This window comes from Ornithodoros turicata, chromosome 10 (genome assembly GCF_037126465.1).
Source record: "Ornithodoros turicata isolate Travis chromosome 10, ASM3712646v1, whole genome shotgun sequence".
Taxonomy (NCBI): Eukaryota; Metazoa; Arthropoda; class Arachnida; order Ixodida; family Argasidae; genus Ornithodoros; species Ornithodoros turicata.
The window spans coordinates 28431294-28446592 of record NC_088210.1 but is presented as its reverse complement, the minus strand read 5'-3'; the positions used below and the strand labels follow the sequence as shown (position 1 = coordinate 28446592).

Below are 15299 nucleotides of genomic sequence, written 5' to 3'. Positions count from 1 at the left end.
CGGTGATGGAACGTTACAAACATAAATCGACGTGTTTAGGAACACTCCAAAGGACACCACTAGGAGCATTCCTATAGGAACACTTCTAAGGGCATTGGATGAGGGCTAGGTGAAGGTGATTGGAGTTTTCTGCCGCAAAAGCAACAAGGGCCATGAGGGCTAGAGAGATAGGATTTATTCTCACATCGGTTCAGCAAATCAGGAGCACAGAAAGTGAGGAGCAGCAGGAACACAGTGGTAAAGGTAGCATATCTATGTTTCATTATACTGATCTGTCTACAGCAAACCCAGATCCAGTTGTGGGCTACAGTGGCCGACAAGAATGGAATAAATATTACCTCTTCAATTTTGAAAGTGAAGTACAAATGACATGGGCCTGCAATTGAACGCCAGAATTGGTGAACCTGCCCCAAACCCACCATCACCCAAACTGTCCCTGCTCTTGAGGGGCTACTTGACGAATGGAACAGGGTTTCTGAGCCATGTTAGACATTCCTTCTGTACTCCTTGAAAGGAGCATGGGAGCACAGAGCAGGTGGCCATTTGCCTAGTTTCCTCACCCTAGCAGACGACTCTCGAGGTGCCTTCCTTGCTCCCTTAAAGCAGGAGCAGGGATCGATATACCACATTTTGTGATATCCTGTTGCCACTATCCTTGCAGGAGAGACCGAACTTCCCAGATGGAGCCACAAGGACAGTGTCTTCTCGACACAAATCGCAGTGGCAGGCAAGAGGGGAGAGACCCTGTCTCAGCATGTGCGCAAGTTGGGTATACTACCCAATCACCAATGAGTTGACTTCTGACAAATCTTATTCCCATGTGCGGTAGTTGTCAAAATGAGGACTGGATGGCTAAATGGTGCTCATGACTTTGGAAAATGTGTGTAGGGTTTGTGATCCCCCATAAAGGGGATTGTGGGATAGCTGAGGTTTTGAAATGCAGAGCCCTACTCGCTGCATAATCTGACATGCAAGCTGCGGAGCGGGTTGCACTCAGCGAGAGGTCAAGAGAGTTTGTATACTCTCGTTAGTTTTCAAAAGCAACCAAACTTTTTTTTTTATAGATCGGCGAGCAAATTCTAAACAGTCTCTTATATAGCCCTGCGTAGCGGGAGGGGGTCACTGTTCTCTGTTTTCTCTCGACTTCTCGCTGCTTCGGGGTGTCGCTCTGCAGTCCACACTGAGGGTAGGGCACACGTGAGCAACTGCCAACGTTCCCTGTCTGTGATAAAAACGAACTGAATGGCGAAAGCTGGAGCATTGAAGCAAAATAACCTGTCACCCGACTGGCAAAAAATGATCACGAACTGAAAAGATGGTTGCACCCTTGCCGAAAGCTTTTGTAAAGGTACATTGCATTATTAACTTTTAATGTTAGTGGTCCGTCACATCTTTCTCGTTGTGAAGGCATGGCTGACGTGATAGATGTTTGTACATATGCTGAACCTTTTTTTTCCTTCGGGCAACTGCTCCAGTGCTGCATTTTTTCTTTTTTGTGGAAATCCATGTGTTTTTCAGTGCCACGTGTTTTTTTAGAATACAGCGAATCTCACTTATAACAGGCTCTATTTTTGTATTTGACTGGTTTCAAAACAGCATGATGTTTCACCTCGGGATGCATCATAAACTTGCTTCTATGCATTTTATAAAGAGAAAACATTTTATGATTTCTTGTTTCTTGTAACAGATAAATGTCAACTTGATCATCAGCACTGATAGCTGAGGGGCTACTGTTATGACTGAGATAGGTTGTATTGCAGGATATGACTTTCTTTCTCTCACCCCCTTTCTTCTGGGGAAAACTACACATTGCAAGCTAGTCAGTTACGTATATTTCCTGTCCAGTCTACTTTCCTTGATGTTTTTTCATGAGTGAATCAAAATAGAATCTTTAGCTCATTCACACGACAATGATAACAACAACAATACAACACTCTTACTTCAGTGACTAACTTTCATGTACGTATGACAAAGGCATTTCTTCATGTGCAAGCAATGTGAATGTTCTCACAACATCGTAATTTCTTCTGTAACTCTCTCTTCGTTCATCATACCATCTGTAGAAGTGCCGTAACAATGTGATGCTGATGTTATGATCATTTCAAAATATAGCTGCATCCATATGCCCATATGCATATGCTGTGCAGATGTTCATGCAGGTTTTATTGTGTGTACCCCCATGATCAAAAGAAGGAAAAAAAACTTGCATTATGCCTTTGCAGGTCATGCTGCGGTCTCTTTTTCTGCAGTACCAGTGCATGATCTAATAGTACGTGTGTATCTTTTGTGTTTGCAGTATCATATGCAAAACCTGGAGCTCTACTCATCAGTGTGTCCTAATTTTATGATTACCATTGTAAACTGCTAATCGTGGTCGAGAAAGATGACCGGATATACCACCTGTATACTACTGGTGCTTCACGTTCATGTGCACATATAGAGTTTTGTTTCGGCTTTTGCTTGCTATATAGCTTCTACACTGCAGCGCTGTACACAATCTTCATTCCACCCTCTTCCTCTTACTTCATTTAGCTGTCATGTACATAATACCTGTAGGACAGATCCCAGTAGTCATGGATGTCTAGAGAAGGTCCTTCGAGGCATGCTGCGATAAATCGACACGTCTTTATAGAAAAACACAGGTTGCGCTCCCCTATGAAGGCTGCTTAATAAAATTCCTGCCTGTTAAACTCCTGAGGAGATTCTCTCAAGCACTCAGTGGTGCAGCTCATTTATGTTGTAAGTTCTCACATCATTTCTTACTATGCACGCGCTGTATATGATTGAGGAAAAACAACCCTAATTCCAGTGACACGAAAATTGTAAGAACATGTGTTTGTAAGGCCTATAGGTGCCCCTGTATCGACATCTGATCACTAATATGGTTGCCTGCGCTTATGCTATTAGATACATAAAATGATGTGCACAGATCACATTACTAGGCGACATCAAAACATCAAGGTACTGCTGTACGTAACCTTGCAAGCAATGTTGGCACATTCATCATCTTTCAGTGGAGTTGAAGCATGACAACTGGGGTGGATTAGTTCCTACTGCTTTTTGCGCATCATTTGGCATGGCACCCAGAGTTGGGGCGATTTTGTGTGTATCATACCTACCACTTGTAGGCATCACGAAGAAAATGTTGTGACTGTCATTCGAAGAATTATCCTGATCTCTCACAGCCCCTTTATGTTATTGCCTAGGAGTGCTCTTGCAGAATAATAAACACACTTGTGGCTGAGTGATTTGCACTTCCATTCCCTTGGTGATCCATACAGGGTAGAGCTCAAACTGTCAGAAGAGCTGATACTAAACTGTATTTACTCGCATAATTAGCGCACTATTTAATCGAAAAACATAGTGCCATTGGGAGGGTACACAAATTATGCGCGGAAGAGAGGGATCTCAACGTATAAGGTATATGGCTCTGCATTTTTATTTCTTGCTGAAAGTCGGAATATTGCAAGGCTAACAACCTTGGAGTTTTTCTAGGTAAAAAAATCAAAGTTCTTTTTTTAGCTGGAATTTGCCTGCAAAATAAACCTCTCGGTGTTGTTTGGGGTCCCTTTTTGTCGTCAGTTTTGCGCTAGAATTAGATACTGCTGAGTATCTATATAGATATATATATATCGCTTAAAGTCCGCATGGACCCTTAGGGGTTGCGACAGGTCATTCCAGGTTATCCCAGATAAACGTAAAAAACGGTGCTTTGCATCGATGTGAACCTGCATTGAAAGTTTCAAAGCGAAGAGGGCAATGGAAACGAAGAAACTGGGCACCGCGCATACCGAAACTCATGGGGCTCTGACATCACAGACCTCACCGCCGCCAGTGAGGCAGCGCTCGAGAAGCCACGTGCTTACGGCTGCCGATGGGAATGGACGCAACTGTGAGGTCTGTAACGTCTGAGTCTTGCACGGGAATGCGTTTGAGGACTTGTATCTCGCTAACTACGACACGTAGAAGAATAATTCTTTTTCCTCGGTATTCTGGCGTGAAATACAACGCGTCCATGATGTAATGAAACATGTCTATGGAAGTGTCCCAACTCGTTTTTAATCCTCGCACGATTTGAGCAAAAATGGTGAGGCTAATCTCTGGACCAAGGCCAACTGTCGTCCCGACAGCACATCCTCCTCAGGGCACACACGGCCACGCAATCATGCTCGAACCGGGAGTGTCCCAGTGTCTTTAATTATATTGCGCCCGTGTCGTTTATTTGTTGTAACCCAGACACTGGGTGTGCATGCGAAAGAAGTAGTTCTTAAACTCACGTTTTAAAGGCGTCCACGAACCATCAGGACGTCTCTCCCTGGATCCACGGGCAATGGGCACAGCATATCCACAATAACCCAGTATAAACGACGACAGGAAGAAATCGTGTGCAACCGTGTCATAAATCACTTATCAATGTAGCGTTTACACTGATACGCAACCTTGGGTTGCTATCAGGACAGCTCATTCTACGCATATTCGCCTATGATTCACTTCAGGAACTTCTGATCCAACACCTCCTAGATAGCATCACGCCTGCGCGCTTACGTCACACCACTGAGGCTTGCGAGCTGCTTCAAGCTTTCATCTCGTTCGCTCTTTCATCGACGTCATAGCAGCATCCACAGCAGGCCTTCCTGTGTGACGCTGAGTCACGTGGGAGCAGGTCTGATGCTATCTAGGAGGTGTTGGCTTACGTCACCCCACGGAGGCCTGCCTTGCTTTGCGAGCTGCTTCAAGTTTTCTTCTCGTTCGCTCTTTCATCGACGTCATAGCAGCATCCACAGCAGGCCGTCCTGTGTGACGCTGTGTCACGTGTGAGCAAGCCTGATGCTATCTAGGAGGTGTTGTCTGATCGATCTTCGAGCAGTTTTTACAGTGATAGATGTATCTGGGAGTGGAAGATTTTGCGGCGTTGGTGGAGATTACAGCGAGCGTAGCTCAAACGAAATGACATCACCGCGACATGACGTCACAAGATAGCGCGGTACAATGGATGTCACCAGTCACATCACACACAGATGACATCACACCACCTGCAGCACCGCCATTGGCCGGCGCGGTAGTCAATAGTAGCGCAGGGAGAGGGACATAAATCGGTGAGTGGCGTCGTACACAAAGTGAAGCACAACGAGAAGCCGCACGTGCCGCGAATAGGAGAAGGCGAGATGACCTGGGGGTGAGACAACGCGAAGCAGAGGCCGATGGCGAGAAGACCCCACAGTGAGACGTAAACGGTCCGAGGCGTGTATAGGTGAAACGAATGCACTTCCGGTTGGAGTTTCAGTGGCCAATACAGAGTTTGCGCACAGGTTCCTCAATAACGAGTCCAGATCTAGAGCGTGTGGTGTGAAAATGACGAAAAAGAAGTAGCGCGAGCCATTTGTACACTCAGGAGACAAAGTCCCGGTTTGACTTGAACACCCCACGTATCTACCATGCTGGTCAAGGTTGGGCCCCGCCTCAGAAAAATCCTGGATCCGCCCCTGGTTCGGGTACGCGTGCGACATGCGCGATAGACTGTGGTTTCGGACCTACGTTGTGCCCGCACGCGCGCAACATCACGAACCGTTGGGCAACTATAGTTCCTTGGCGGCGAGTTGAAGCAAGCTTGTCTAGGCTGACCTCTCCTAAAATTTCACAAGTGTGGCAAAGTGCAGGCCCACTCTGTTCCCCACAAAGTGTGTGGTGAACACAGTGGCGGATCCACGGGGGGGGGGGGGGGGGGATCGCGCACCCCAAAACGTCAGCTTATACATTGGATTTTCCTCTCCCCTCCCCCACTACGCGCTCAGACAAAGAAACTGCCCCTCCCAAACCGAGGGTCTGGATCTGCCCCTGGGTGAACACCACCGTGAAAACATTAGGGGTGAAAAAGCGCATTTTTCATCATTACTTTGGAATGTGATCTTTTGCTGAGCTACATTACTGGGTTACATCATTCTGTGTGGTGGGGCTGTGAACTCGTCTGTAGAGTACCAGGGGAGACAATAAAGAAGCCGAGGAACGGGGCACGAGCCTCATTCTGTTCGTAACAAGGCAACAGTGTAGCTGCTGTATTCTTACAAGCCTCACATGTATTGTGGAAATATAATCTTGAAATTCATCCGTAGTCAAAACCCCGAGTCACCACCAGCACGCCTACGTCCATGTCGTTTCTATGAAACTGTTTTCAGCATACTACAGCATTATTTGCTCAATTTCAGCTGTATTTCGAGAGTAATTTCCTTAGTACAGTCATTAGTCACACAAGGTTTCACAGTCCTATAGTCTACAACGTGCACGGTTATGTGTTGGCGGAGGCTCAGTATGGGTCCATAACATCTAGGCAGCAGAGAAGCAGACCAAGCATGTAATCTGTAAAAATTGATTTATTAAGCATGTACTCAACGGCAGGCAGGTGCCTAGTCGATGGTAATAAGGAAATATTACGTGTTATGGTATTTGTAAATTAAGTGATGAATTTATATTTTCCACAGTCTGTGCCCATGCAGGCACCTCGCTCCAAGAGAACAGAGCGTCGCCAACGGTGTTCATTGAGAACAGTAGGGACACTATCGTCACCGCCTTTATCACTACGCCCTGCACCAGCTGGAACAGACCACCGTAGTCAGTACACCGTATACAATCAGCTGCACCCGGTAGAATAAATTAACTTACCAGCTTCCGACGGCTGATATTAACGGTGTCGTCCAAAATGGCGACCGCGATAGCCGCTGTGGGGAGTATTAGAGTCGTTGACGCAGCTACCACCACAGGTATTGCGAAATACAGGGGGTTGAATCGCATCTTCAGAGCCTATAGACATGGACAACCCATTAAAGTCGCAAGCGTACTTGCCTGTCGTGTATCTCCTTGTCTATATACTATAGCCCAGAAGTACCCGTTCTATAAGTACACCTACAAGTTCAATGACAATAGGAACAAGTAGCGGTACTGTGACTTGGATGCTGACGACCTCCGTCAGTACAGAGGACATAGTGGCAAGTATTACTTGGATGGCCGTTGGGTCGAGCATGTGGAATTCGTCCAGAGCCGAATGCACCCAATGGGCGATGCCAGATACCTGATGACGTGAGGTGATATTGAAAGCGACCTATCAGCGCGCAGCAGATATAGACTCACTTGAACGGCCTTGCCGACGCTGGACACACTGCCGTGAATAATGAGGGGCCCCCATCGAATCCCTAGCAGGACAGCATGCCAGTTCACAAAGGCTGTGGTGACTCGCAGGTGTGGTGCTTCGCGAGACGATGGGCTGGCAGTGTCTGTCGCTGCGGCTGCGTCCGTCACTGGCCTCGACTTCTGTGGCATCACCACCAACACTAGCACTACTAGGTAATCAATCACTAGCATACGTTCAGCCCTGTAATATTCCACGTGCCAATTGCCTTAGTTCTACCAATTCCTTAAACAGAGGTTTCATCTTTTACCCCGTTTCTTCGATATGGTAGCTTCCAGTGAAGAAAAGCTTACTAGCGAGTGCCCAGACGGCTAAGACGATGACAGGAACGCTCGCATAGACACCTTCCGAGACACTGGACACGAAAGAGGATCGTGCGTTGTCATTGTTACGAGCTGTACTACTGCTTAGTACTTACTTCATTGTCCCGAGATTCTCTCGGCGTTTTTCTAGCACCTTTGAGATCTCCGTTCTTGCGTGCTCGTCTTCCTCAGCGTCACTGTAAGTAATCGTCGCGCAAAGTAGGAATGGTTACGTAACGTCTATTTGTCACATTTGTCATTTGCACACACACAAAAAAAGTGACGTACTAATGCTTCAAGAGAACAAAGTACATGACGAAGAAGCAGGCTAAAAGGCCGCACCCAACGACGGGGAAGAGGATCATAATCCATGCGCCTCCTGGAATCACTTTGTGTTCAAACCTCCTGTATAGAAAGATTATGACTTAGTAGTCATAACACCATTCAAATGTGCAAATATGCGATATGTAACTTAAAGATACTTTTTCTAAGGCCTCCTCGTTGCCTGCAAGAGGATTCACGTAAAAGCGCATGACATATATCTAACCTACTCCCCCACCTCCAACAGGGCCTCCCTTTTAGGGACTCAGGTTTCCTGTGTGGCGCGGACTGAACGTTGACGCCAAAACCTCACCTGACTTTTCTGACTTTATTTTTAATAATTACTGTGTTACAACTCGATCCATGTTGGAGGGCTACAGTTCACTATAGAACTGGCTTCTTGATAATAATTGGAATCCACTCATGCCAGCTATTCGTGCAATGCTAAATCGAACTTGAGCACACGCGCGGTAACAGTAAAAAGGAAATATAGAAAAATAACTTGTACCGCTTACATTTCAAGGTAGCTGAAGAGGAAGAGTGTGGCCATATTCCCCGTGGTGCTCACCATAGATCCTATCACTGTCACCATCACAGCGCTGACTATAAGATCTCGCTGGATGACGCTGTACCTCCTGCGGTGGAGATATCAGGAGTGTGACGAATAAAACAAAAGAGGAGGCACGCTTACTCTCTTTCCCACGACGCCACTTCGCGTAGAGCAACAGTGTCATAGATCGAGAACGCCGTTGAACGGCGGTCTGAAAAAGCACATATGCAACTCAGCAAGATGATGCAGTCATGATATGTAACTCCGAATGACGGGTACTCAATTGACAGGTACTCACGGCTAGAGGTCGTAGGTGAGGTGGCACGCAATGACGAAGGGGCCGGTGATGATGTTCCGGGAACAACTACCTGACCGCGCTCCATGATGGCTATACTTCGCCTTAGCTGGGATAAATAAACACGCCATGAGTGCGGATACCTTACAAGGAGCACAATGAACCACTGAAAACCAATCCCACGGGTGCTTTCAGACAGCTAATGGCAACTAGTAGTTTGTTGCTCCCAGGTACTGTGGTGCAATCAACAGAATGCAAAACGCGCGGCCGTCTTTTTGGTCTTCTGGAAGTTGCTTGAGGCGGAGACCTTGCAGCCTTCCTGTGTCTCTTGTTGCTAAGCGCGGAATCTTAAGAGAACCTTCAAAGAAATGATCGGGCAACATTGCCGCCATATTGCCGCTCAGCCCTGAGGGATCCCTGCGCTTCGAGGGACACTTCCAGAGGCTTTGGTAATGCATTGTGCACGCACAGCAAGCGAACGCAAAATGCATTGCCAAAGCTATTGGTAGCGTCCCTCGAAGCGCAGGGATCTCTCAGGGCTGAGCGAGAATACGGCGGTTGGTCTGATCAGCTGCGTAATAAACGGTACTTATTGATATCCATGAATTGCAAGCACTGAAAAGTCTATTCGCGCTAAGCATCATTTTAAAACACTTTTCAATGATGATCCATTGAAATAACGAAATGAAAACGACGATTCATTGACGATTTGAGAGGATTTGGCGATCTAGGTCTCGATAAACAATTCCGACCTATTAGCCACAGACCCTCTCTCATTCTTTGCGAACACTGTATGAGAAGGAAGCACCATACCCTATTGACTGTTCGAGGAAGAATCGTCTTGGAGTCCTTAGTCGTCGTAGTACTAGGTGTCGTCCGTGGAGAGACTGAAGGTGCTAGGGGGACGCGAGCTTTCCGTTTTGCAGTTACAAGTGGGGGTGTCTTTGGTACCGTTGTTGTCACAAAGGGGGCTGCTGCCCCAGATTCAGCGGTTGGAGAGTTCTCTGCAGCTGCGATTTCCGATCGACGAGCGCCGTCATAGTCTTCGGTGGCATAATTGTGTGCACTGCGCTCAATCTCCGCCATGGAGTCGAGGTCGCGTAAATATATGTCTTCCAGAGTTTTACGGCGGGATCGCGAATACCTCCGCGTCACCTGCGGAAGAAAAAGGTGAGAATAATGAGTCCAAGACGACAAAAGGTGCGACGGTCACCAAGCACAAGCACCTCGCAACGTCCAGAGCCCCAATCTTGGAACGCTGCAAACGTCACGAGTCCTCACGTGGAAACCGTTCTGGTAGGACGAGATTTCATGTCAGCGTAGCGATTGCACCTTGTGCCAGACAAGCCCGCGTGGCTCAGCGGCTAGTGTGCTGGCCATGTCACCATTGGGAGATACCCGGGTTCGAATCCCAGTGCCGGCTGTGCTGCCTGGGGCTTCTCCTGGGTTTTCCTCAGACGCTTTCAGACATATATGTCGGCACAGTTACCTTAGAAGGCGGCCCAGGACGCACATTCCCAAGGGGCGTCCGTCGTGACGTTGCTCACCTCCGTGAGGCCGACAACAGCGAGCCCTTTCATCAGCACCAGCACCACCACCTCGTGCCAGAGCTCGTGGCGGATCACGGGCGAAGTGATGCATGTTATGCGTGCTACGGGATGACGACAAGATGATATGGGCCCCAGGAGCCCGATCTTGTTATCCCCATGGATAACAAGATTATGCGCGTTACTTCGCCCGTGATTCGCCGCTGGCTCCTGCCCGAGCCTACCAAAACGACTTTTGATCGCGCGAACATTCAATATAACGATAACGCTCGCTATATCACGGTTCAAGATCGGGGCTCCGGTGTAATGATACAGAAACTGCAGTCGACTAAGAGACGTTCGTGTGAATGCCGGATTGCAAGGGAGCAAATGTAAATCAGTGAACATGGAAAGGATGAATGTACCTCATCGTAAACTTAAAGGGTTTGTTCGCATACTGAGGATACGGTCACCAGCATGGTCTAAATGCAGCATCTCTCAGATCCTAAAATAAGAGTATGGTGTTGCTGTTGGTGCTGTTGCAAAGTTGTGCTGCTAGCACTTGCCAGCACTGCTGTCCCGTTACAACCTGATATCCTCCCTATGAAGAACCTGCCACCGGGTCAGTGCCTCAACCGGTGCCTACGCTCCAGTTACTGCGACGCCGCTTTTAAACTATCTTCGTTTAAAGAGGAAGTACCATAGACGGACAACGTATCACGCAACCACAACGCACCGGTCAAGTACCAGCGCCCGTGGCATAGTGGTTAGGATGATTGCTTTCCACGGTGAGACTGGGAGGTGACACGGGTTCGAATCCTGTCACCGGCTGTGCTGTCTGAGGTTTTCCCTGGGTTTTCCGAAGACTTTCCAGACGAATGTCGGCTCAGTTCCCCCTGAAGTCAGCCCAGGACGCATACTAACCCCCCCTTGTCTCTCCGCTCCTTCCTATGGGTGTGCTAACACGTAATTAAAAAAGCGATCAAGTCCGCGACGCATGTTATAGGGTAACGCGCCTGTAGGTTGGAGGAACGACTGTCACGAGACTTTACTTGGGTTACTGCCACCAGCGGCGCTGTACACGGTGATTGAGCGCGCCCCCTGGCAGAGGCGTTCCTGCCTATACCGAATGAGATACATAGAGCGCGCAACCGCTCGCACTCCTTCGTTCAAGGCAAAAACGAAGAGCGAACCGAAGGACCAATAAAACGCGAGTGCGCGACGCACGTTGAAGCGGCCGTGGGACATGCAGACTCGAGACAGTGCAACTTTTTCTGCACGAAAACAAGCAACTGAATATACCTCTACCCGAGAAACGTCATCATGACGTTGGCAGAGAGACTGAAACAGAAACAAATCGGAAGGGGAGGGCAGGGTTCCACGAATGGGCACTTTTTCGCTGCCTCCTATTGAAAGAAAAGTAGAAACGAAAGTCGCATCCCTTTCAGGGACCATCGTAATCCCCTCAAGACCGTGGCTTTCAGGCGCGACCTTGTTCGCCCCTAGCTTCGAGCGTAGTTAAACTCTACCAAATTGGTGGCGCTGTCGAACACTATGACGTCATTTGTTTACAAACAGGGAGAGGTCTATTCGCTATAAAGCCAGTTCCTTAAATCGTTGGCGGCATTACGGAACCAATAAGTGCCACGGAATTTCGAAGCGTACGCGCGAAAAGACGCAGGAGTCCCTTGGATCGGAAATGAAAGAAAAATATGGAGATGTTAGTCCCGACCCAGTCTGAACTGGCTACTCCAAAAGGCGTTTGTGGGTGGAACAACAGAACCAGAAAAAGAGAATGAGAGAAAATGAGTCCCTAATGTCCGCCATTTGCAAACGAGGCAAGGTGAGGTCAACATGGCGCCATCCAGGATGGCTTCAAATGTGGCTGCCGGTTTTTTCTCTCTATTTTCCTCTCTCCGTCGTTGCCTATACCTTATTGAAAAGCGCCTTCTTGTGGAATCCCTGTATGGTGCTGTCCTGGATGGTGTGTGTGGCCCTCTCGATAAGCGTCACCATAACCAACGTGGTGACGCTGTTATCTAGAAAGACGGTTAGAATCAAAGCGACGCCTGCGAAGCCCAAGAGCAGAGAACGAATGCGAGCCCCATGGTTGCGTAGCACGACGATTGCCGCTCGGTCAAATAGCTTGGTCGACTTGCTCGCTCCAACCACTATCATCGCCGCCACAACGTGCAGCATGTAAGGCTGCGAAAGAAGCAAAATGCCCAGTTATAATACATGTTGCAGGAAGGCGTGTCTTACAAGGACTTACAGACACGTAACTGGCAATGGCAACTTCTTCGTCAAGAGTTTCTCCAAAGGTGAACAGTAGTATGAGCATCATCGACGCCACCGGTGCCGGAAGCACGCTTAACATATGCCATAGGATTACTATGATGATGAAGTATGCGCACGATGCAGCCTGCAAGAGAGAACAGTGAGTAGCTACGCGTAGCAAGTTCAGACTGCGACACAGAGTGAGCTTAGCTGGAGATCGTGCTCCAGGAAAGCAGGCCGACACTCAAGTATTCTTTATGCAGCAACCGTATCTCCCGCGTGCCTATACATGACGCAAAGACAGTACGTACGGTCGTTTTCGCAGGAAGGAGCGGAATCATGTATAGTGGAGCAGCGTAACCGAAAAGCGCAAACGCCACAGGCCGAATTCTGTCCTTGACAGTGATCGGCGAGTGCGTGCCCACACATTGCTGGAAGCTCCAACCTGCAAGAGATATATACATCATAGCATAATGACCATATTCTAGAGACGTGAGTTAAACAACCTGTGGGTATGAAGCTGGGCCTTAACGTCGATTTCTTGACGCTGTCCAGCTTGCTGCTTTGTTCATGCACCCATAGGTACATCAGTGTTCTATTACGCCAGTACTTGTTCTTCTTCTTCTGTTCTTAGTGCATGTATGCGAGAGGCACGTGGTTCTGCATGCATCATCATCTTCTACAGTGCCACTGAAGTTGGACATTACCATGGAACTGCTTAGGGCGCTTTGTGTCTGAACTTCGACTTCATAACGACGCGTAATGGCAGCGGATGGGACTATGCGGACTTAGACATGTGCCTAGGTAACCCAGTCAACTATTTGCAAGACCGTACACTACCTTTCGCTGTCATCGTGTTACTCTGAGGAAGGAATGCGCAAGAGCGTGTTCCGTAAACTTTTGTCCAGCACTGTACATATTGCTCTTTCAGTGTAGCATGAAGTATTCGACTGCTAGAGCAGGACGCCCTCACCGTACGTAACGTACGTAGCAAAGAAACTTCCGATGCTTCTGGATGGCAACATTTTTCAGCTTGAAGTGCTGCGGTGTTTGCACTCACGCCTGCCTGCAAATATTCAGTGCGTTCAGTAGACGCCCCTGAGCGCGCGAGCGTTTCAGACTACACTCACTTAACGCGACACAAACGCCCCTCGCGCACCCGAGAGTCTGAGACTCCGTGCCGCTTTTCGAGCTGCCGTTTCAAATAAGTGTGCCCGTGCTAGCGCCCGTGTGCTAGACATTTCCGTGACGTACTTCCTGTTCAGCGGCGGGCGGGATGACCTTCGAAGTGTGGGTATTTTGTATTAGTGCACAATTTCGACACGGATATCGGCGTTTATTCGCGGGAAATGCGGTGCTTTAATGCAGACATCTTCACGCCATGCAGCCGTCTTCACGGTAAACAGCTCCTATGACATCTGTTACAAATTCCCACATTTTCCATTTCATTCGCTGTTACAAGGAGAAGTCTTCACAGCCGTAACAGTCCCTTCAAACTAAGCCAACGGAATCATCCGGAACAGGAAGCAGCATCAGCGAGCTAGCAGTGTAGCGCTGCTCTTTAGTGGCCGCTCAGGGTGTGTCATACCCCCGATTTGAGAGTGCCAAGAGGGTACCTGTTGACCGAGTTGCGTGTGTAGTCTGATACCGTGGCAACACACCAAAGGCAAGGATCAGGAGCCACGTCAGGAGCCAAGTTAGAGGAGCACAAGAGAGCGACACAAGAATACTAGCGTATAGAGACACGGGGTAGTTGGTATTCACCAGGGGCCCTATCCTGGTCAAAGTAATCTACCTCGATTACTTGAAATTTCTTCTGTCATTGGTGCACAATCGAAAAAGGCGTGAATATTAAAAGTGGTTGACATGTTCTATCAACCAATCGCCCCACGTGTTATCTTGGAAAGCGACCCGCCTTATCGGTGTTTCCTCCTGAGAATCTGAAAACCACACCTATGATCTGCCTGCCCTGCCTTGTTGCTTCGGTCCTTAGGTGTCGGAAACAGAAAACTCTACTGGCGTAAAACTGAATTTCGTGGAAAATGCGTGGAAAAGCACGCTCGTAATTTCCTTTTCTGCTCTTTGTCATTTTTCTTGACGTACAGGTGTGCAAGACGGCAATGTTTGTGTGACACCGTGATTGTACTTGGCATTTATAATTCGGTATGTACCCGTGAGATGGCGCAGTGTGTCGAACGGACAGTGTGGCGCGAGCCGTAAACGCGTTTATGAGAAATCGGTTCGTGCTTTAAATCTTGAGCTTTATTTATGAGCTTTTCTTTATATTCTTCTGTGTGTTCGTGTGCTCGATATGCGAAATGATAATTCGCATTGCAATATGCTTCTTTTGCTCGTGAGCTGTGGGGGTGGTAATGATACCGCAAATGAGCATTGATAGTTTTACTCAAGAAACAGTGAACTTTGATCGATGAGTTTTTTGTGTGCACACCGCTACGTTGCAATAACATTGATTGTACGACGTACGGCTCGGACGACGCTTCGAAAAGCCCGCCGCTTTCACGCATATACGATGCCGCGATCGGCGCAGAGTACGGTGTTACGCGGTGCTTTTTTCTCATCATTAAACACAAACGAAGAAAGACATGAATTTTTTGTTGTGACGAGCACATACAGACTTTATACAACACAATAAACGGAAATGCACATACGGACCCATCACGAAACCCATCGCCGCTCAAAGTAATCGACCCTCTTTCGCTAGATTACTTTTCAGCTTTGAAACTAATCTTTTACGTCATTGTTACGTCAAAATGACGTAGGGTCACGGTCCGAGATTAGGGCCGAGAGGCTGCGAAGGAAAACTAGGTATAAATTTCAATTGAAACGG

The 15299-nt window shown here is 48.0% G+C and overlaps 2 protein-coding genes and 1 long non-coding RNA gene across 8 annotated transcripts in view; 1 reads left to right on the top strand and 2 right to left on the bottom strand.

Moving 5' to 3' along the window:
- Positions 1 to 3244, top strand: part of LOC135369700 (zinc finger protein rotund-like) — a 141159-nt gene extending 137915 nt beyond the window's left edge. For all 3 annotated transcript variants that reach the window (XM_064603218.1, XM_064603215.1, XM_064603216.1), the window contains one exon: positions 662 to 3244. The gene's annotated coding sequence lies outside the window, so the exon portion shown is untranslated. The remainder of the gene's footprint in view (positions 1 to 661) is intronic.
- The window catches only part of LOC135369702 (uncharacterized), a 181939-nt gene extending 177409 nt beyond the window's left edge, over positions 1 to 4530 (bottom strand). For both annotated transcript variants that reach the window (XR_010415116.1, XR_010415117.1), the window contains exon 1: positions 4278 to 4530. This is a non-coding gene — a long non-coding RNA (uncharacterized LOC135369702). The remainder of the gene's footprint in view (positions 1 to 4277) is intronic.
- A 1822-nt stretch (positions 4531 to 6352) lies between these two features.
- Positions 6353 to 13096, bottom strand: LOC135370409 (uncharacterized). Of its 3 annotated transcripts, none has more exons than XM_064604151.1 (15): positions 12958 to 13096; positions 12763 to 12896; positions 12447 to 12596; positions 12107 to 12379; positions 9462 to 9803; positions 8652 to 8757; positions 8495 to 8564; positions 8319 to 8438; positions 7771 to 7887; positions 7599 to 7679; positions 7431 to 7535; positions 7123 to 7363; positions 6902 to 7063; positions 6658 to 6795; positions 6353 to 6588 (listed from the first exon to the last, which is right to left on the bottom strand). In XM_064604151.1, the coding sequence occupies exons 1-15, from the start codon at positions 13037 to 13039 to the stop codon at positions 6433 to 6435; spliced, it is 2277 nt and encodes a 758-aa protein (XP_064460221.1). In that variant the 5' UTR covers positions 13040 to 13096; the 3' UTR covers positions 6353 to 6432. The 3 variants fall into 3 exon arrangements, with proteins under 3 accessions (XP_064460221.1, XP_064460224.1, XP_064460222.1); XM_064604154.1 differs by having other exon boundaries at positions 6992 to 7063; XM_064604152.1 differs by having other exon boundaries at positions 7825 to 7887.
- Between the last annotated feature and the right edge of the window lie 2203 nt (positions 13097 to 15299).